This window comes from Bemisia tabaci, chromosome 7, assembly GCF_918797505.1.
Source record: "Bemisia tabaci chromosome 7, PGI_BMITA_v3".
Classification (NCBI taxonomy): Eukaryota; Metazoa; Arthropoda; class Insecta; order Hemiptera; family Aleyrodidae; genus Bemisia; species Bemisia tabaci.
The window spans coordinates 27,982,561-28,003,864 of record NC_092799.1 but is presented as its reverse complement, the minus strand read 5'-3'; the positions used below and the strand labels follow the sequence as shown (position 1 = coordinate 28,003,864).

The 21,304-nt window shown below is 38.9% G+C and overlaps 1 protein-coding gene across 1 annotated transcript in view; it reads left to right on the top strand.

The window, feature by feature from the left end:
* The window catches only part of LOC140225120 (O-acyltransferase like protein-like), a gene marked incomplete at its 3' end in the record, with an annotated part of 70,304 nt that overhangs the window by 28,174 nt on the left and 20,826 nt on the right, over positions 1-21,304 (top strand). Inside the window, 1 exon segment of the mRNA XM_072302763.1 lies at positions 20,977-21,131. Within this exon segment, the coding sequence (XP_072158864.1) occupies positions 20,977-21,131 (155 nt within the window).

Sequence of the window (21,304 nt, the reverse complement as noted above, 5' to 3'; positions counted from 1 at the left end):
GAAGACGCCGAGTCATTCTCCGCCACGCTCGGGACTGTTGCCCATGTCCGATCGTCCGTTTTTATTATGTAACATTTTTCGTTTTTCGCCGAGCTGCCGAGCCGTCAACGGTTTTGAATTTTTAAATTGTTTCTTTGGAGATTTTATGGTAGTACTGGGTTCCCATTTGCAGGAAGACCCTATGAGATTTTGGAAGACTCATAAGAGAGTAACGTCTGGAAACAGGGTTTAAGAGCACTTACGCACTAAATTAGGAGTCAAAATCATCGAGTAGCAGGGTTTATACCGATACACTGAAAAAAATTCTCTGCGTTTTTACCAAGGTCCGATGGTACCTTCACCATCTCACTTTTTTTACCAATTATTGGTAATTTTACCAAGATAGACTGGTAAGCTTACCTAAAAACCGGTATTTGTACTGTTTTTTTTCAGGTAAGAATACCACTTTTATTGGTAATCAATTTCCGGTAACTTTCCCATTTAATCTCGGTTATTCTACCACAGTCGATAAAAAATATTGGCGTTTTTACCGGGGTCCAGTAAAATTACCGAGAAAGTCAATAATTTTACCGAAATTTCTCGGTAAAATTACCAATTCCATAAATGGTAATTTTACCAAGAAAAAACTGGGATCAAATAGAACCCTGAATTCTTGGTAATCTTACCCTTTTCTTAGTAAATACACAGAGATTTTTTTTCAGTGTAGTACAAACCGGAAAAACCGTAAAATATCAGAAAATTCGATGTCATCAGGAAAAATCTGGAAAATTGGTCAGAGATCAGGAGTTTCAGAGTGTATCAAGCATTTTTCAAAAATTTGATCCAATTCATCAAATATGTTGATTTGTGAAGTCAAACGAGTGTCAAATTATACGCACTAAAAGACAGGAGATTTTTTTTGAAATTTGAAGGTAAAGCAGGAAACCATTAGCAAAATCCGAAATAAAATTTTAGTAGACGCCCTCTGAATAGTGAACAGTTGCTGCACCGATTATGACTTTCTATACCCTACCTCTTTGACGGCGAAATTGTTTGTGTGTCCCTTTATAATCATTTTTGTTAATTCTGATTACATTTAAATTTTCAGTTAGAAAATGTCTCTATGCGCTAGAATGGTGATAAAAGTTGCATATTTGAGTTCTAATCCAAACCGAAAGATCCGGTTATATAGCACACCGATTAAGTTTAAATCAATATTCTAAAATATTTTTACTTTCAGACATCACAATTTTCATTTATTCATTTCTCGAAGGTGACTTTTACGTAACAAACGATTATTTTAATACCTTAGCACTCGTACTGATCGTAATACCATATATTTCATATCACAAAAGATATTCGGACTGCATTTATAAGGAGGAACTACTAAATCATTTTCAACAAACTCAATGCAATCGATTTGCAACCGTATTTAGGAAAAATATTCTGTACCGGTATTGAAAATCAGTGAGTGCTGATTGTGAGTGTAAAAATCAGCCAGCGCCTAGTTGCAGACGCCCTGCATTGATTACGGATTCTTGCTTTTTAACTGCTCTCGCTTGTTTATGACCCGTTACTATCAAAGCTTTACGAAGTTCGTACGTTACGCAATGCTCCCTTCTTTTCAAGTTTTCTGCATTAAATTTATCTTTGCCCTTTTATCTTCGTTTCCTAAAATTACTCTCATACACTTATACACACGCGTTGGCCTATTGACCATGCAGTCCCGAGTAATTCTAGAAAATAGAGCTGGCCAGCCAATCCACATTGAAACAAAATCAAAAGCGTCGTGGCCTTACAGAAAAATTTTAAATACTATATACTAGTGTCCCTTTATAGAGAGAGTTGAGACAACGCGGCTTCAAGATGTCACACAATGTCACACCGGGAATGAAGATTTCACAAATCTAACGTTTTTTGTAATCTTTGATCAACCCATTCCCGAATCCTGTCTCCGTTCCGTCTCTTCTTCCATTTATTCCGTGCCGCACTCCCAATCCCCCAATATCGCCTATCCCCGGTCCATCCCAGTTTATAATCTTTGCAAATGGTGAAAATGTAATCTTTATTCCCGTTTGTGACAACGTGAAGGCCCAAAAATACGGGAGCCAATCAGAAATGGATTCACTTTGTCTTTACTCTCAGTATGAAGGGACTCGACTAAATACATGTTTGCAGAACACACTCCTAATGAATCGAGAGACGTTAATTTTCGAAACGAATGACCATCGTGTGCCGAAACTCATTGCTTTGTTCTAAAACACGAGTTTACGCAACCAACGGAGAGCGAAGTGACAAATAAAATTTGTCGCAATTACAACTTTAGCTCGCACCTTCATCACCCACGCATTCCGTACCGCAACGTCTGGAATGAAATGTATTCCTTCACGCTTTGACGAAGTGTTAATAATTTATAATATCGGCGCCCGGATCATAAACAATACGATCGGGGGGTCCTAGTGCGCCGTGCTGAGGAAAAACGCCGTATGAACCAGCAGGCGTTGCTAAATTTCCCCTGGCAAATCACTCGTTTTCAGGAAAATTTGTGAATGTATGTCTACCGATTTCTCAGATGATTTTGTTCGTAATTTGACCTAAAACGTCTGAAAATTTCAAGGAAAAATATTCATAATTTTCCTAAAAAATAAACATTTTATCGAAGGAAATTTGGCAACACTCGAATGCTCATACGGCGTTCTTCCTTAGCACGGCAGCATGCAATCCGCGCATGTCGCGGATTGAAATCTCAGGAATTCGTTTTGGGCGGGAAAATAGAACGGTCACACTGCCGGACAACAGTAACTGCACATCAGCGTGGTACACGATCGGTATGCATCCTTACACTTTTTCAGGCTCATAGCGGAGTGTACATACTGCTGGTCTCCGTAGCACGGCAGATATCGGCCTTCATGGGTGATTTATTGCGCAAGAACGCGTCGGGGATCTAAACTCATGTTCACAGTTTTCTTGCCCGGGGGAGAATGGACGCACCGCCCAAGATCATCGCGTTGCTAGGGCGAGGGTGCTACTGGATGCATCGGAAATGAAGAAGAAGCCGATAAATTGATGATAAACAAACTAATTATGAGCTAAACGCCCGGGAAACTATCCAATGTGCGATTGAAGAAAAATGAGTAGGAGCTCTTAAAAGATTAAGATTCCGATAAGCGCGGTGCATAAATAATTATAAGTAGCAATTTAATAGCTCTAAGTGATACTAAAGTCATATTAAATTTATCATCCAGTGCGGTGATTCTGTGAGGATGCGACTGTGGACCGACGGTTTTCTATGTACGTCTGTTGTCCATCGGACTTTCATGACTAGAGACTGTTGCGTAATGTCGCAACCAGGCTACACTGGAAAAAAAAACACATTGGATCTAGAGTCCAGACTCTTAAAAACATCGACAAGAAAAAGTACTCTTGATTCAATCAGAATCTAGCTCAAATCAAGAACCAAGCCTCTTAATTCGAGCGGATTTTGTTTTGATTCAAGCAAAAATCCGATCGAATCAAGAGTATTTTTTCTTGTCAATGTTTTCATGAGTCTGGACTCTGGATCCAATGTTTTTTTTCCAGTGTACTCTTCAAAATGAAGTTAAACATTAATTGAACGACATTTTGAACAAATCTATTTTCCATTGAAATTTCAGTCCGTAGCGTACAATTTACGCCCAAAATTTAATCCGGAATGCTTCACAGATTTTAAATGACATTTATTTTTCATTCCGTTTCAACTAAATGGAAGAATAAATCTTCAGGGTTGCGTATGCAGTCAGGAATATCCAGTATATGGCAGATAATTTTAAAAAATCAATCTAAACCAGGAGATGTCAGAGAAAATGACAAAAATGTCAGAAATAAATCATCGATTCACCTTCATTTGCTTTCCAGAACGTATTTAACGTTTTGGTTCAACAGTTGTTGCTTATTCGGGGCTGGAAGTGGCGATTTTCAACCATCCCCTCTATCATCAAATGTCAGGCAACTTCACTATTTGTCAGGAAAATCGCCGAAAGGTTAGAAAGTTTATTCCGTAGCAACCCTGTAATATTTATCCCACTCAAAAGAAAGAAATTCCCTTTCGTTTCTCATCGGTTGAGATCTCTACCGTCTATTTTTTGGCTTCATTTTGGGTCTAACATGACAGACCCCAAACTTCTTTTGTCTCATGCACCAATAGTGTCATGTGCGGCACAGTTCACATGTAGACCGGGCATAATGGGCCTCCTGTAGTCTGCACAAGTGCTTTCTCCATCACTGATTGCTTTGTACGCTAAGTGTTGACCGAGGACCTCATAGAGCTTCAAAATATAGCTTTAGCAGCACCAGATTTTGGTCTTCCTTGAAGCCTGTATTATTTTCACCCTGACCACTCTTCGTGTAGCTGGTATTTTGAAACCAAAATTCAATTTGATCCATCCATTCTCAACATCAGTTTTGGAGCTACTCTGCCGTGCTGTGGAAAAACGTCGTATGAACCTTCAGACGTTGCCAAATTTCCTTAGGTAAATCACGAATTTTAGGGCAAATTTGTAAATATTTTTCTTCCAATTTTTCAGATAATTTTTTTCTCGATTTTATCTAAAATTCCTGAAAATTTTGAGCAAAAATCTCCATAACTTTCCTCAAAAATAAATGTTTTACGAGAGGAAATTTGGCAACTCTCGAATGTTCATAGGGCGTTTTTCCTGAGCACGGCATTATTGAAAGCGCGATGAGCGGCTTTTCTTGGTAACTTGAAACGGATCAAACGTGAAAGAACCCGGTTATACTTTTACGTCACCATTAAGTCTAATCACGTATTACAATTTAGCATTTGGGCTCCCGGTGGAGGAAGAAGGTGCTAATTTGCTCCTCCTGATTGCATGTTACGCTTCAGAAAGCGCGACGTGTTAATCCCCTTGACTCATATCCGTCAGATCATGTTCGCAAGCATGCGCTCATCCGAGTTGTTCACGTTTTTCTGGAAAATTACCGTCTAATCACGTCTTTATCTGTTTTATCATTTTGGGGGAAAAACCGGGTTGCTTCATAAATGCAGAGGAAAAGTCACGAAAGTATGACCTTAATCGAAACATTCTTGAATGTAATAAGTATGTTGCGTAAAAGTTCCTCTGACGCACGGTGAAATTTTGTGCTTTTTATCGCTGTCATAATTTCTTTTTCGCGCAACGCGCACATCCTCTGAGCGGAATTTCGATTGCGTGGCGTTCTTCAGTGGATAGGAACGTTAAATGATATTTTGGGCAATAAATGAAGAAGTGAAATGAAAAGTTCCGAGACTTTTCCTTGGTACCTTTTACGGTAAAGTTCTATAAATCAAGATATTTTGCATCCTTGTGACTGTTATACTTTCGCCTGATGCGTACCTTGTGGCATCAAAAATTTCTCAGTGACAAGTAATATGAAACAGTTTTGACCAATAAACGAATAATTCTAGAGTTCAATGTTTTTCACTGAGTATTTCTTGAGAGTACATTCCTACATTGACGTATTTATGCAAAAAAAAGAACTACATGCATAGGATTTGCGAGCAACATAGCTCCTTTTATAGCAAATACATCCAAATGTAATGCCTTGCATTCTGGTGATCATTACGCTTGCCCCAATGCCTGCCTGATGTTTTGCGAATCTTCATTGTAAAAAGTACTGCACAAAATTTTTAGCCACCGAGTGAAAAATTTCAAATTTCAGAAATATTTCTTAGGTATACCTAATTAGGGTGCATTCCAGAAATCCAGATGTTTTGCATCGTTTTGTTTCATAAGTATATTTTTTCTCCCAAAGTCATGCCAGCAGATCATATCTAGATGTACAAGAACGCGAATCAAGAGAAAGGATAAAAATCCTGACTATTACTCGAATAATTTCTCCCAAATTTTCATAGTATTTTTGTAATATTCCAACCTGTCTGCGGGCACCCGTCATTAACGTTGCGTCGACACATTAATAGCTGTGTTTTCATCTGCCCTCCATTTCATTGCGCAGTGAAAAGTCCATTACATAATAAAATGTGACCATGTAATGTTTATGCAACTCGGGCACCAGTTAAATGTCAGCCGTGCGCCGAATTACAGGGAAAATCCGGAAAAATTTGCTTATGAAGAATCGCAATATTCATGTATTCCCTACTAAATTCAGAAAATGCGACAACACTATATTGAGTTGATTTAATGATAAACATGCCATAGTGGGTTTTCCATTTTGTAAGAAACATGAGCCGGTCAGTTTTGCATGTGGGCAAGCTAAAAGATCGATTTTCGGAATGTAAATTCATACAGTTATTACTACCATAAAAATGGCATAGAAGCATTACATAGAAGCTAGAAATGTAATATCTTGACGATTGAAACAAATTAACATGCAGTCCAGGTTCTGGAGGAAAAATTATACGTCATAAACGGCCGAGGAGAAGAAAGTTGTGAAAGCATCATCAAAGTCGTACTTTAGTTCACTCATATCCCTATCCTTAAACCTTGCACACTCGTAGGATGAGACTTTAATTCCACTGAAGGAATTAGGAATCTCATGTAAATTCATTGTTTAGCACCAGGAGCATGCTGTCAAGGGTACAAAGCCAACAAATCTCTTCTCTCCTTCTCAATTTCCCCCTTCATGCTTCCTTTTTGCCTCTCACTTTTCCTTTCTCCCTCCCTCAGCCTTTCATTCTTCTCCACTATTTCCTTTTTCCGCGCTTCTTACTTGCAACTCTGGCGCCAAAAATGTCAAACAGCAGCGGATGCGGCATCCTTCTCCCTCTCAATTTCCTTCTCCTGTCCTACCTCCCCTTTTCTCCTTCTTCTCGTTTCTTTCCCACCTTCTTCCTTCTCCTTTGTCCTCGTTTCACCCTTCGCTTTCCTTTTTTGCCGTGATAGCAAAGAGAGCAGCAAGTGTCAAATTTTGAGCAAGCGTCGAAATCGAGTTTCCTTCAATATTCGTCACATCCCTTTTAGATGAAATCACTGAAATAGCTGAAGCAGCAAAATCCGTCTTAATTGTATAAAAACGAGACGTATGAGAAAACCATAAGTGCGCACAAAATGACGTAGTTTCAAGAATACCAGTCGTAAGTGACATTATTCCTCCCGCCCGCGAGGCAATGAAAACAGTGCTTTCAAGTATAAAACCGCCCTTCTGCCAATGTTTAACCTGTAAATTTGTTTATTGCGTGTCCGAAATGCGACCACGAAAGCATGTAGTACTGTAGTAGGTAGCATTTATGGCCTTCTTGCCGAACACTATAGCGAAGAACACTTCGCTATAGCGTTCTTGTAGAACACTATAGCCTAACAGGATAATTAAGAATACCCATTTTATGTAATTGAAATCAATTTGGTCGATTTTTAATCACCCAAACGATTTCTAAGAGTCTTTTGGGTGATTAGTGCGGCAATGTGACAAAGAACGGAGGCTTCTTTCAATACAATTTTCCGCTCAGACACTTCTGAGCTCTTTTTCTCAAAACTTCAATTTTGCACTTACTGCTCGCTTCGCCATTACGACAGTTTTGATCTTCTGCCTCTTCCTCTTCCACTCCTCCGTCTTTCTCTTCCCTATCCGTATCAACTTTTTGTCTCTTCAGAAGTTACATCCCTGAGCCGCCCTCTCCTGAGCTGTCTCTGCGCTTCCCACTTCCACTAGGTAGGCGCGTTATGCGGCTGAGGAAAAACGCCGTATGAGCCTTCAGGCGTTGCCAAATTTCAATTTCCAAAACACGAATTTACTGGTAAACTTAAAAATATTTTTCTTCCAATTTTTCAGATAATGTTGTTCGCAATTTCACCAAAATTTCCTGAAAATTTCTAGGAGAAATATTCATGAATTTCCTTAATAATAAACATTTTATTGAGGGAAATTTGGCAACTCTCGAATGTTCATACGGTGTTTTTCCATAGCACGGCAGTATGGATCACCTATGGCAGTATGAATAAACCTTGTTTATTTTATTTAATAAAATTGAGTTATTTGAACTGCGTATTTCTCGGTTATTGAGTTACTTTTTCGCGTTGTCAATGTGCGCATCGTGCTCCACGCGTTATTTGTCTTCAGATAGTTAGTTAGTTAGTATATTTTGAGACATTCAGCCTCACAGGCTATTAATGTCTTTACAGAGAATTTTGAAAATGGGAGTATATACGAAAATTTAGATTTTTAAATTAAGGTAGGTGAAAAGTTTCAGAATTTCGGTAGTAATATTGGGCTCATCGCATGTAAGTGGGTTTGTATTTCTGTTGATTGTAGGGGAGTAGATCTGTGATTGAAAATATCTGAGGGCAGAGCAGTCCATAAGTACGTGTTTGATGGTTAGAGGTGACAAATTTTAGAAGTAACAGATGGGTTGATTTTCTTTGGAGATGATATGATTGTGAGTGAAAAAAGTGTGACCTATCCTGAGACGCGCAATTTGGACTTCGCATGATCTTGTTTTGTGGTTAGATGTTCTTGGAATGTATTGATCGCAAGTCAAAATTCGTCCATAGTTTAGTGATCCATTGGCGAACGGCGGCCGGTGCGCAGTGCTGCGTCGGCAATTTGCCGGGCGGGAGGTCGCGGAAAGGAAAAGCGGAACGCGGTCTGTCTGCGGCGGGGACCGGTGGCCGATTTTCCGCGAGGCCATCGCATCTTTGGCGGGGGCGGGGGCGGGTGCTGAGGACGAGGAAAGCCCGTTAATTGCCGCCCGCGCCTCCTTCCTCGCTGCGTGACGCAACCCGGTCACCACCTGGACCCGGCCCCGGCCCGGCTATTGTCCCATTCGCCACGCTGCCCGATTCCAAGTCGGATTCGCTTCACCGTCGAGTCGCGTCGCACGGTGGACCGAATCAATCAGAGAGGTCGGACATGCAATTTTTGACCAAAACTTCAAATTTTGATGTTGATTCCGTCACAGGATAAACTGGATTACATTTTGCAAGCAGGAACCACTATCTCAAGCTCTTCCATAAAAGCACCTTTCTGGATAGGGAAATAATTAGCATGTATGTTGTTTCTGAAATGAGGAAGAAATAATGGTTCCTTATTGCAAAATCTAATCCAACTTTGAGGGGTGCTTAGAGAAGAAAATTCAGGGTGTCTACAGGTCCGAATTCGGAAAGTCCGGAAACAGTACTGATTTTTCAAGGGCGGCCCGGAAGTACTGAGAAAGTGCGGAAATTTTGCAAGAAAGTCCAGATTTTTTTCATTATTGTCGCAGTTTGAGCGGAAAATTCAAATTTTTGACATTTTTCGAATTTCGTTAGTTGAAGGTATTGTAGAAGTACTGAATTTTTCTGTTGAGGAGGTTCTGGATTTCTTGGGAATGTACTGAAAAAGTACTGTAAAAGTACTGACTTTTGGCCATAGCCTGTTCTCGTGGACTCACTGAAATTTCACGAGGAACCCAACAGAACCAATTTTAAAACCTCAAAGGGTTGTATGAACGGAGTTATAAGCGCTTAAAATTTCCAAATTTCGTCCGACCGCTCCCACGGACTCGACCCACTGTGCGTCGGCCCCTCTTGCGCAATTCGCGGACCCTCGGTGCACCGCCGATTACACGCTGCGGATCATGCTCGAATTTAATGGGAGCATCGCCTTTAGCGTGCCAGTTACTCGGGAAAAAGAAATGTTGGTCTTTGTCCGCAGAATTATTGTGCCAAAAAACTCCGCATCCAGTTACGATACCATCATAGAAGACTAGGACTATACTAGGGAGACTATACTCGGAGGAGGACTACGGTAACGGAAAACTGATGACTGATTCTTGAAATTGATAGACGAAACTATTGACAAAGAAGACAAGGGGGAAATGGAGCGTAGGACTACTTGGGAGACTATCTGGAGAGTGACTACACTAACGGAAAACTAGGAGCTGATTATTGAAATTGATAGACGAAACTATAGACAAAGAATACCAGGGGAAAATAAAGCTATCCTATTGGTTGAAAGAAATGATTGGAATGAACAAAAGAGAATAGTAATAGACCATCAAGTCTGCAATAACCACCTTTTCGGTCATTCGGATCACTCCATTTTCTCTTTCTCTTCTTTGTCTCATTTTCATTAATCAGGCCGCTGAAGAGAGGAAGAGTAAAAATGGGCCAGACAGGGTTCCTAGGGGAAATCAGGGGAAAAAGTGACATAGATACCTTCAAAATTCTGTTAATTTTTTATAGAAACGAATCGGAGAAAAGCGAGATCTTCTCGCTTCCGAAAAGGTGACATAAAATTTAAACCTGCCACGTTCGGCGCTCGAAAATCCGAATAATTCGTATTGTTGCGTCGCTGGCTGACACAAAACAAAATCGGAATTGTAGCTTGCATTATCGTATTTTGTCGAATTGTAAGAAGTTTTTCCCGTCAAAACTCATATTCCTCCTTCCGACCGAGCTTTCGATTAATCGAGCCTTTAAAAAGTTGTTATTCGTGCAATGATTTTCCTTTCTCTCTGCAGATCATTAATCATTGTTATCACCTAACATTTTTATTATTCACCCCATTGTTGATAAAACTTTACCACCAGGAACTTGATCCCGTTCTTTAATTTTTAATTGAAAGCTCAGTTAGTAAGATGTACGGTTTTTTTGACCATTAATCAGTGCTAACAGAAGAAATTGCATCGATAAAGCATGGAGAGAGTTAGAGCTCCTCAAATAACTCGGCAATCTTGCATGTCTTTGAGCCTCAAGGGTGCAAGACAATGAATTTTTGAGACCCTGTCATAACTTTTTTATACAGCCAACCTCACGAAAGATGGGCAACATTAAAATCACTACTTAAAACTGTGTCAAGGTTTTTCCAATATGTTTGAACATTGATACGTTAGATAAAAGCGAAGAAAAACAATCGAGCAAAACCAGTTTTTTTCATCGTCACGTTTAGCATTTCATCTTCTTTTTCCTCGCTTTTTTTAAGCTTCCGCAGAGGCAAAATGACCAGTTGTGGATGAACGACATTCACGGAAGTTAAACTAAAAATCTGAGTCCGTGGTCTGTAGGCCCGTTGGTTTTTCGAAAATTGTATCCCAACTTTGTAATACGAAGAGATTAACTTTTTAAAAGACATTTATTCGAAAACAATTGAATAGCGGGTAACGAGACTTTTTCTTTAACACAGTTGACCAAAATTTTTCGGCTGGAAACACCGCAGCCTTCGGTGAAATGTAAGAATCTTCTTTACTAGCTCGGTATATGTTGCCCCTTCACTAACAAGTTGTAGAATAGAAAGAGATATCTAAAAAGAAAACTTAAATTCATGAGGTATCTTTAAAAGCATATGCTTTGGTACTCCCTTGTAAGTCCTTTAAAAGTTTCTCAGGAGTCCTTGATCATTTCCCAAAACGCTGCCGTGCTAAGGAAGAACGCCGTATGAACATTCGAGAGTTGCCAAATTTCCACCAATAAATTTTTTATTTTTGAGAGAAGTTTTGCAAATTTTCCCTAAAATTTTCAGGAACTTTGGGTGAAATTGCAAACAGCATTATCTGAAAAATTGGAAGAAAATTATCCACAAGTCCACCAGGAAATTCGTGTCTTATCGATCGAAATTCGGCAACGCCTGAAGGTTCATACGGCGTTTTTCCTGTGCAGCAGACTGGAACTCTTCGAAAAACCTTTGGATTCAGACTTAGGAAGCTATCATGAAAGCTAAGATGCTATCTAAAAGCTAAGATAAGATATCCAAATCCTGATTTGATTACTTATGCGTGAAGTTCATAAGAATGTGCGCTCTTGTTAAAGCTCTTCAAAAAATGGACGGGTCAGTTTTTTTTTTTCATATCGACGGAGTTGATTGATGAATGCATTTCGGAAGAGAGGGCGAAGAAGAGTTACGTAAGAGACGAGAAGAGGAAAGACACGATCTCGCCAGCCTAATAAACCAGTGATGAGCTCTGCTACCGGTCGAACTTGAGAGAGAACTGGAGCGAACTTGGAACCAGTGTTACCGATCAGTGCTCAATTATACACATTTCCACCATACCCTGCTGAAAAAAACGTTTAGGAACACAGGACGAAAAGTTTTTGGAAAATCAGGAATTTTGCCCAACGCTGAAAAGTTATGAAAAAGTCGAGGCTACAGCCAGCTACGAAAGCTTGGAGTTCTTTTTTCTGGCTGGAACATTTAATCATTTTCTATCATAATTTTACAATCTATTGGTAGAAACTAGTACGGTGGGTTTTTAGCTATTTTTCAATTCTTCAGGAGAGCGCTGTAATGACGCTTTCATGTATGAGAAAATTGCAGATTTAACCTCAAAATTACGAAAATGGCGAATTTATTTTTCTTCTTGCAAAATTTTCAGATTGTAAGTAGGTAATATTGTTCCCCAGCTATTAAGTTTTTTTCCCTTTCAAATAACTTCGCGCCTAAATTTTTTGTTGAAAGCATTTTCATGAAAAATTATGCCAAAAATACATTCAGAAGTTATCAGAAGTTATCAGTCGGATACTTTAAACATCCAAGGAAACTTCTCACCCTCGAACAATTATACAAATCCGCTGATATCTCGTCACTCCTCTGACGTAAGGGCGTATCTCGATATCCAGATGCGCCCCAGAAAGCATGGGTTTAAATGTAAAAAAGGGTTCATGTGGATATTGATATACGCCCTTACGTCAAAAGAGCGACGATCTGTTAGATCTCCACCAGTTTTAATGGTTCTCTATGATATCAGTTGAAGGTCTATTGATGTGGGTAAAAAATCCAGTGATGTCAGTAGAATCGCCTCTCTATTTTCGGCCAATCTGTATGAGTGGAGATGGAACTGGTCCAAGTTTCACAGAAACGCACCATCAAATTGAACATCGCACGGTGGATCGAGTCAATAGGAGAGGTCGGACAACATTTGGAAACTTTAAACGCTTGTAACTCCGTTCATACAAAATTGTGAGGTTCTAAAAGTGGTCCTATTGGTTTCCTCGTAAAATTTTCTTTTGGAGGCACCTCTTACAATTTAAAATTTGACGTAATAAAAATCAAAATTTGCAGTTTTAGTCAAAAGTTTCATGTTCGACCTCTCTAGTTGATTCGACCCACTGTACGTCGCATTAAATTTGGACCGAGAAAAACTGGTTCAAAGTTTCATACCTCCGTCCGTAAGCCTTAACTTTAGGGACAAACTTTAACGACTATTTTCAAAGTTTAAAAATTGTATTCCTCATCTTTGAATTTTCGACCAGAGAGAATTTACTACGAGTTGCATTTGTCTTTACTAATTCCAAGTCCAACTCATTTTTCCCGAATTTTGTGAAAATGTTTTGGTGAGAGGTGGGCGGGCGTGCGGACGACAGGGACTGGACGTGACGCGGTCGCGGTGGCGTAGCACTGTGCGGATTTATGACGTCATCGTCTCCAACTCACGTCTTTCTCCCCCTCGTTCGCGCAGAAAAGTTGACGGTCAAGTGCATACTCCAGTGTTGTCATCAACTGTCGGGTTAAATCAGTCGATCGGATCCATGTCTTTTTCGTCATGGTTTCCCAACGTATTCCAATGAGTCTGGCCCGAATTTTAGTGGCAGTGGCCTCTCATTCTTAGGCGGCTCCGAATATTTTCACCCCGTGAATTGAACCTCATTCGGCAGAATAATAGATCTTTGTGAACATAACGATGTATCTATACCGAGGCACTTTAAAGAACTTTACGCTGTTGCTGTTGTTATTGCTTTTTCTTTTCTTTTAAATTCCCGTTGAAGATATAATCTACTCTGTTTACACTGGAACAAATTTCAGTCTAAATCAAAAAGAGCGTTTTTTGAATATTTTTTCTAATACAGTTATTTCTCTTTGTGACGAGAACTCAAGGGACCGGCCGATTTCCTCGCGATACAGAGAGATTCTCGTTATAACGATAGTCGATATTCAATATAGGAAGTTCAAGGGACCGACCGATTTCCTCGTTACAGCGAGAAAGTACTGTAATTCCTTTTGAATCAACTTAAATGCATTTTTGCACTTCCCCATTTCTTCTTTGAATGACTGGAGCTCTTCTCGAAACAAATTGGTCATAAAATATGAAATGATCTTGCTTCTTTTCCGAATAGATTTTTTTCTGCGTGCAATAATCTTCAATCGACTTTCTGATTTATGGTTCGTATCGTTGAAGATTTACGCGTTAGTTCAGTGGAAGCTCAGTTCACACTCTGAGTATGGGAGCTAAAAGTGGAGGGATCCTTGCCTTTTAAAACCCCCTTATTAGTCAGCGTTGCGATTTCGCGATATCTTTGATCCGATTGTTAGCTTTCATTTTTAACATAGACTTATTTATGCTAAAAGGAACTATGTCGCATGCTAACCTTATGCACATAGTTCTTTTTAGCATAAATACGTCCACATGGGCTCTTAACCGTGGCCGTCGGACGCCCCTGAAAATGGAATCCGGGTGGTGAAGTTGGATTCAGCAAGGTATTCACCTGAAGAAAAACTTAAGTTACAAGGACTGAACTTCAGTTCTTATGGGACACCGAAATTTTTGATCCAGGCCAGGTAACTGAAGTTTTCGGTCGCTTAAACTGAACTTTGACGGCTCGGATAAGGACAAAGAAAATAATTCGAAAATGAATGAGAAAAAATACGAGCCTCAGTATGCCCATCCAAAAGATCATAGACGATCATAGACCTGAACTGAAATATGCGGGCCCTACGACCAAAAAGTATGTTCACCTGGACTGCAATCTTTAGTGTCAATAAAAATGGAAGTTCCTCTCCGAAGAGAAAAATCAATAATTCATGAAGAGCCGCTTCTCTCAACTGAGACGTTTTATTTTGAAGCTCCTAATTTTGAGATGAAGTTAAACGTCAAATACCGCCGTAGTGTAATTAATTATCCGTTAAATAATGATTGAATGCTTGACGTTACTCTGATATTACTCAGTGGCGAGGCGTGAATGATCGATTATCGATACTTCTCCGTTTGACGCCATGGTGAAGAATCGATTATTAAGGTGTTCGTTGCGAACACCCTGTTTACCGATTCTTTTCCATAGGTTTAAATGGCAGATCCATCGATGAATCGCAAAGCACGCCACAGCACTGATCTTACTCATCTGCGTCAGGTGGTATAATCTTCCTCCTACCAATGCTCAGTCCCTCAACATGAGGTCTCTCTTAGTCTTACTTCCTAGAAATGGATACTATACGCATTGTTGCTTGAACTCAAAAATGAGGAAGGAGCCTACTAAGTCGGTATCGCGTATGAATAATTATCATGATCTAATACGTGTTCTTTAGCCCAACCAATGAAGCTCATCAAGTCATCCGAAATATTACAGAGTCGCAATAAAACATGAATCAGGTGTCCGAAAATTCAAAGATGAAATTCTGGAAAGTTCCACGATTAATATGCCGTGTCAAGAGCACAGTTTTCACAATGATGATGCTCCGTAATTTCCAAAACTCGATACTCAAGGTTAAATCTGCTTCTATATTTCAGACATGTCTCAGATTTATATTTTAAAAATGAATCACCGAATAGTTTCTCAAACAAACTTTCTCGCGTTTCTATTTCAGTCATCCTTCCCTTCTTTTAGATTAGATGAGTGAATTGTAAATTACTTCAAGCAAGTTAGATTCAGCTGAAGACGATGATGTCGAAGCGTTTTTGGAACGCCATGAAGGTCTAGACGCACGAAAATACTCAGCCATATTTGCTGAAATATTAGCAAATTAATGGTGGAATTTTTGGCTTAGTCGTTTCTGTCATTTGTTTTGCCTCTCGTCCGGTTTCCGGACTTTATTGAGGAGGGAAATAATCGAAATATAAACTCGCAAAGGTATGTTAAACGCCAGAGCTCTTCAACCTGTCCCTAATCACATCGCATCAAAATATTAGATCTCCCAAAAGTAATCGACACAAATAGCTTCCTTTTGAGTACAATAATTTTTTAACCTCTGCTAGCGCCAGCGAGCAAAAAGATCGCATTAATGAGAAATGAATCAAGTCACATCAGTAATTTATCGGGGTTTTACTCTTTTCTTACAGGAGTACGGTAATGTAGATTTTTTGAAAATTTCAGAGGATTTTCTCAATGACACGAAGCAAATTCCCCATTATTTTCAAAAGAATCTGCATTTCTGCTCTCCTGTAGAAAAATAAATCGTTCGATGAAATATAGCAATGGCTGATATGACTTCGCCCCTTTCTTCTTAACACGGTCCAGTGGATCGTACTCCACTACTCCATGCATCAAACAGGTGAAATAGTAGCGGTAGCGATCGGTTCAACTTGTAAACAAAGCCTAAAAAGTCAATTGAGTAATCTGATGGAACAGGTTTCTAGTGATAGATTTTTTTATTCTTATGAATATAAAATGGTAATGAAAAGTGAAATTGTTAGGAATTTTTTCATTTTTAGCTTTTCCTACTTAAATCCAAAAATGTTTGTTTGAGGTTATTTGCCCCATTGGTTTGAACTAAACGGTTAATCGAGCCACTATCAAATACGCTCTATTGTCTTGATGTCTTCTATGCTCCCGAATGTTGTCCTAAACTATTTTCAAAATGACCTCTATTGCTTTGTTTTGGATCGTGGGCTGCAAAGTCCTAATACAAATAATAATTAAAGTTGAAGTCTTTTTTTTTAGCTAACCAAGTTCACATCTATATTGGCGTGCAAGGGCTGAAAAGAGTCGGTTTTTCAAGGTTTTATTAGGCATTACCATAAAACAAAGACTCCGTCAGTCTAAAGCTATCGAAATTTCAATTCGTTTAGTAACGGTAGCCGCTGACTTCCGTACGTTGTACCAAGGGAAAAATTACACGTCTCTCAAGACGCGCCGACAAATATAATCATATTTCCTTGTTCGTTTCTGATTTTTGACTAAGCGGAATGCTCGACTGTTTTCGCCGCACCGTCCACTGCCTTCAGAATTTTATGCTCCAAAATTTATTTTGGTTTTCAACGCGACGTGGACGTGTTTATTCTTATTAGATTAGATGCTAATCCACTGAGGCGTAGCTTCGGTGGATCGTTTATGAGCTTTGTGTCCAATAAATGGCTCCTTTTTTGTAGCCGTCTATAAAGGGGAGAATCCTTGATTAGCATCTCTATCGAAGCTACTTATCTTTATCGCAAACGGAAAACTACAAGAGCGCATCATTACCGAACCTTTTTTAAGAAACTCCATTGTACAGGAATAATTTTAATACCTGTAAAAGTATACATATATTCATATTTGCAATGATTTCAATGATTTTCAATGGATTTTTAATACCAATTTCATAATGTAACGCCGTTTGCTGGTTTTTATTTTAATTTCTTTTTTTATTTTTAATTCTATTTTATCAGTTGATAATGGTGCCGTAAGGTACTGAAACTTCCTGCCAAAATACAAAATACAAAGGTATTTTGTATTTTAGCCTTGTTTCCGCATTTTCCTGTGTTTTCGATTGTCGTTTCCGTTTCGGGCTGCTTTTGCATTCTCTTTGTTTCCACTTTAATCATATTTAAAGGGTGCTCTCTCAAACTGAGAATAGGTAGAGGAGAACAGGTTTTTTGAAGCAGGATAACCGATTTCAGTTTCATTATAAATCTAACCATATTAGTTCCTTATGAGTAAACTTTATACCACAGCATTACATGATTTTCCAATGTTTTTGATTGCTAATCATCTGAATTGGATTGTGACTTTTCAAAAAGCTAATCCCCCGAGGACGTCCTATGAGGGGAGTGGACGGTGGCAGAGCGTTGAAGGAATATTGCGTTGTCGGTTGCCCGATGAACTTTGGGAAGAAAGGCACATGTGGCGTTCGGATGTCGCAAAACATTGCGTGCCTGTAGCCTGTGCCAGCGTGCATTGTAGGTGCGACTCTCATGTGTGTAAACTATCGGACACACTTCTATTTCTATCGGGAGTTATTCACTTCAACGGTGACGAAGTTACACTGGAAAAAAACACATTGGATCTAGAGTCCAGACTCTTAAAAACACCGACAAGAAAAAATACCCTTGATTCAATCGGATTTTTGCTTTAATCAAGAACCAAGCCTCTTAATTTGAGCGGATTTCCTTTTGATTTGAGCAAAAATCTGATTGAATCAAGAGTTTTTTTCTTCTCAATGTTTTCAAGAGTCTGGACTCTAGATCCAAAGTGTTTTTTTTCCAGCGTATCCAAAAATCGTAGCCGTCTTTCTCTTCGGGCCATCTTTCTAATGCACAAATATATTTGTGATATCCTTTGAAAGCAAAATTCTACACCTGCAAAAACTCAAAAAGCCTGTTTTGGTAAGCATCGGCACCAAAGTCATGTCAGAACGGAATTTTCCTTCGCTAATTTTCGGGATTCGTCAATTTCGCATCAACTATTTCGGTCGTTTCAAAATTGCCAATGCGCCTAATGAGTTCCACCAGGAATAGCTTCACTGTCGAAAGTGACCTATGTCGTCTCTGATTTCGCGTTCAATGAATAATTTTTTGCGATCAGCTTGCACTCCTCGTGTCGAACTATTCAGCCGGAGAAACTTGTCTAAATGCATGCATAATGTGTTTTCTATCCATCCCCTCATTTATATTGCTAATTTTGGGCGTAAAATCGTGCATTCGATGTTGTTAAAGGATCTATTTTGGGTTCCGTATATTTTTTCTGACTTATCACGTAATTGAATAAATAAATCATACAAGGTATTTTAAGATGAGCATTACTTAATACTTTCTTAATACTTAAGTCCCTCTGCAGGTTTTTCTTCGGTAATGTCCAGCTTCCATCGATGAATGGTCCAGCTACGATTTAGGTTACTTGGCAACGTAGCATTTTGTCCATACAAGTGTATTAAGAGGAAAAATCTATGTTCTTTAAATGGGGCACCCTCATTTAGAATCGATTACTTAAAATTGATTTATTTCGAGGAAAAACATTTTAACCTAAGATGCAAGTGTCCCATGCCAGAATTGCCTCTGAAGTTTTGACGTTAGTGAGATAAATTTCACAGTCTTTTGGTATCTATAAAAGTCCCGTCATTAAAATGTAACTGCGGTGGGGGAGGACTCATCAGCGAGACTCAATCAACATGGAAGTCAGTCTGGACTTTCAGGAGGTAATTTTCTCCCCGGTAATGTTCTATTACGTCCTACCCCGGACGAAAGAACGTAACTCAATTCCAAGATTGCAAAATTTACTCCGGCAATTTAATTTCTCACAAGAATGCACCCGTGCAATTTTTATTCAAAATTTGTCAGATTTTTACATGAGAGCAATTAAGAAAATCTTTGAAATTGTCAGTTAAAAGTCCGTGAGATTTTTGGGGCAAAAATGCAATTTGCGTATGGAAATTCGGCAACATTGAAATTAAGTTACGTTTTTTCGCGAGGAAAACGACGATTTATCAGAGTAATTTTCAATACGGACTTTTTTACGCTCTTTTCAAAAAGTATGTCGTCTTTCTACCGAGAAAACTTCAAGTGACTACAACGTTGATTATTAATTCGTTCATTTTTCTCCATATCAAGCCCCGAAGTCTCCTTAAAAGATGTTAAGCTGTCTTCCGGTTTAAAAATGTATGGTTTTCAGTAAGTTCCTTGTTTTTTGCAAGAAGCGACAGCTACCCGAAAAATAATGAAACAGAGATTAAATGCTAAGTTCTATTTGCTGAGAGTGCATTGAACCGAGCGGTTTTGCCAATATTCGTAGCTCTCCGAGAAGTTAAGTATTTAAGTTCAAAGAAAATGGTGGAAAAGAGATCAGGAATTCACAAGCTCTTAAGTTTTATTCGCTCGCGTCCTGGCTTTTAATAATATGATGGATCCGCACTATGTGGACAATGTTTCTGTCATCCACTAACAAACGATCAAGAGCTCATCATTTTTTTCTGTCAATCCAAGAGACCGCACGCGTCCAAATTTGCATTTTTAAAATATCTTCGGATCAAGTGGACACGGTTTCTGACATGCTCCCGCCGAATCGGTCTAGAGGTTCTTCGCCAATGATGGAACATGCATTTCAACTTGAGTCTTGGGAACAGTGCTCTTTAATACAATGTAGGGTGCATGCTGAAATGTCCAAACATCCTTCCTAAGCCTACTCTTTAGGACAGTTCAAGTGTAATCGACCTTCAAAATTCGTAGCAACATTTTATCATCGCCACTTCTGAAAGATTATTTTTCTCTCTATGATCGTTTAACTTTGCCTAGGCCTATAATTTAGATTGAACTTGCGATAAGCTGCAGCTCCTTTTACTAGTTTTGGAAGTCAGATATTCAGGTTTCTTTGTGTGTCTATGTTGTTTCCTGGTCGCGTGTTACAACTTAAGACGGCAAAGGAAATCACGTGACTTATCACGTTTTAGAAGTTCTATATTTTTGACAAACACAGTCATCAACGATGAGTTAAAAACTGTCCGAGAATATTGTGTATTTTTCAATTTTTTATTATTATTGTTTTTCACAATCATTTCAATATCACACCCAAAGACACTGGACCAGTGTCCTTATATCTTTATGGTTATGGTTTATGATAATCCATTCATGTTGGTACCCTGAATGCCATGTTCTGTGTCAAAGCAACTTTCTCTGGAAAAAAGAGGAACCTGGGTTTGCTGTCAAGATTATTTTCTTTTGAATAAAGAATAGAATCGCTTGAATCAAGCAACTTTCGCCTGTTACGAACGAATTTTCTCTTAATTTAAACCTCTCATTTCCTCAATTCAAGAGAAATCTCTTTCTCGGCAGCAACATATAAAAATATTCCTGTTTGAATCAGGTTTTTTCTACACTGGAAAAAAAAACACATTGAATTTAGAGTCCAGACTCCTAAAAACATCGACAAGAAAAAGTACTCTTGATTCAATCAGAATCTAGCTTAAATAAAAAACCAAGCCTCTTAATTTAAACGGATTTCGTTTAGATTCAAGCAAAAATCCAATTGAATCAAGAGTATTTTTTCTTGTCAATATCTTCAAGAGTCTAGACTCTAGATCCAATGTATTTTTTTCCAGTGTAGAGTTTTGCAGTATTATGATGGTAATCGAATGAATATCAAGACGTATAATGAGTTTTATTAATCTAATTGCATTTTTATTTTTTTGTTGCAGTGAGCGATGCAAGTGGCAAATACTCGAGCAGCTTCTTCTGGGGCAATCAGTACTGGATGGGCTCGAAGACTCTCTGCTCCCAAATTCAAGCCCCCTTCCCCCTTGGATTCTCGGTTGTGCGTGGTCATTTGACTTTGAATACCATTGACTCGCAGGTTAGTTTTGGTCTATAATTTTTGTCCAATTATATAGCCTTAAATAGGGTTTCCAGTGGTCTTGAAAACTTGAAATTGGCATGTGAGGAAAAAGCGACATGATAACTTAGAAAATTTGGAGAATTCGCTGGAAAAAAAACACATTAGATCTAGAGTCCAGACTCCTAAAAACG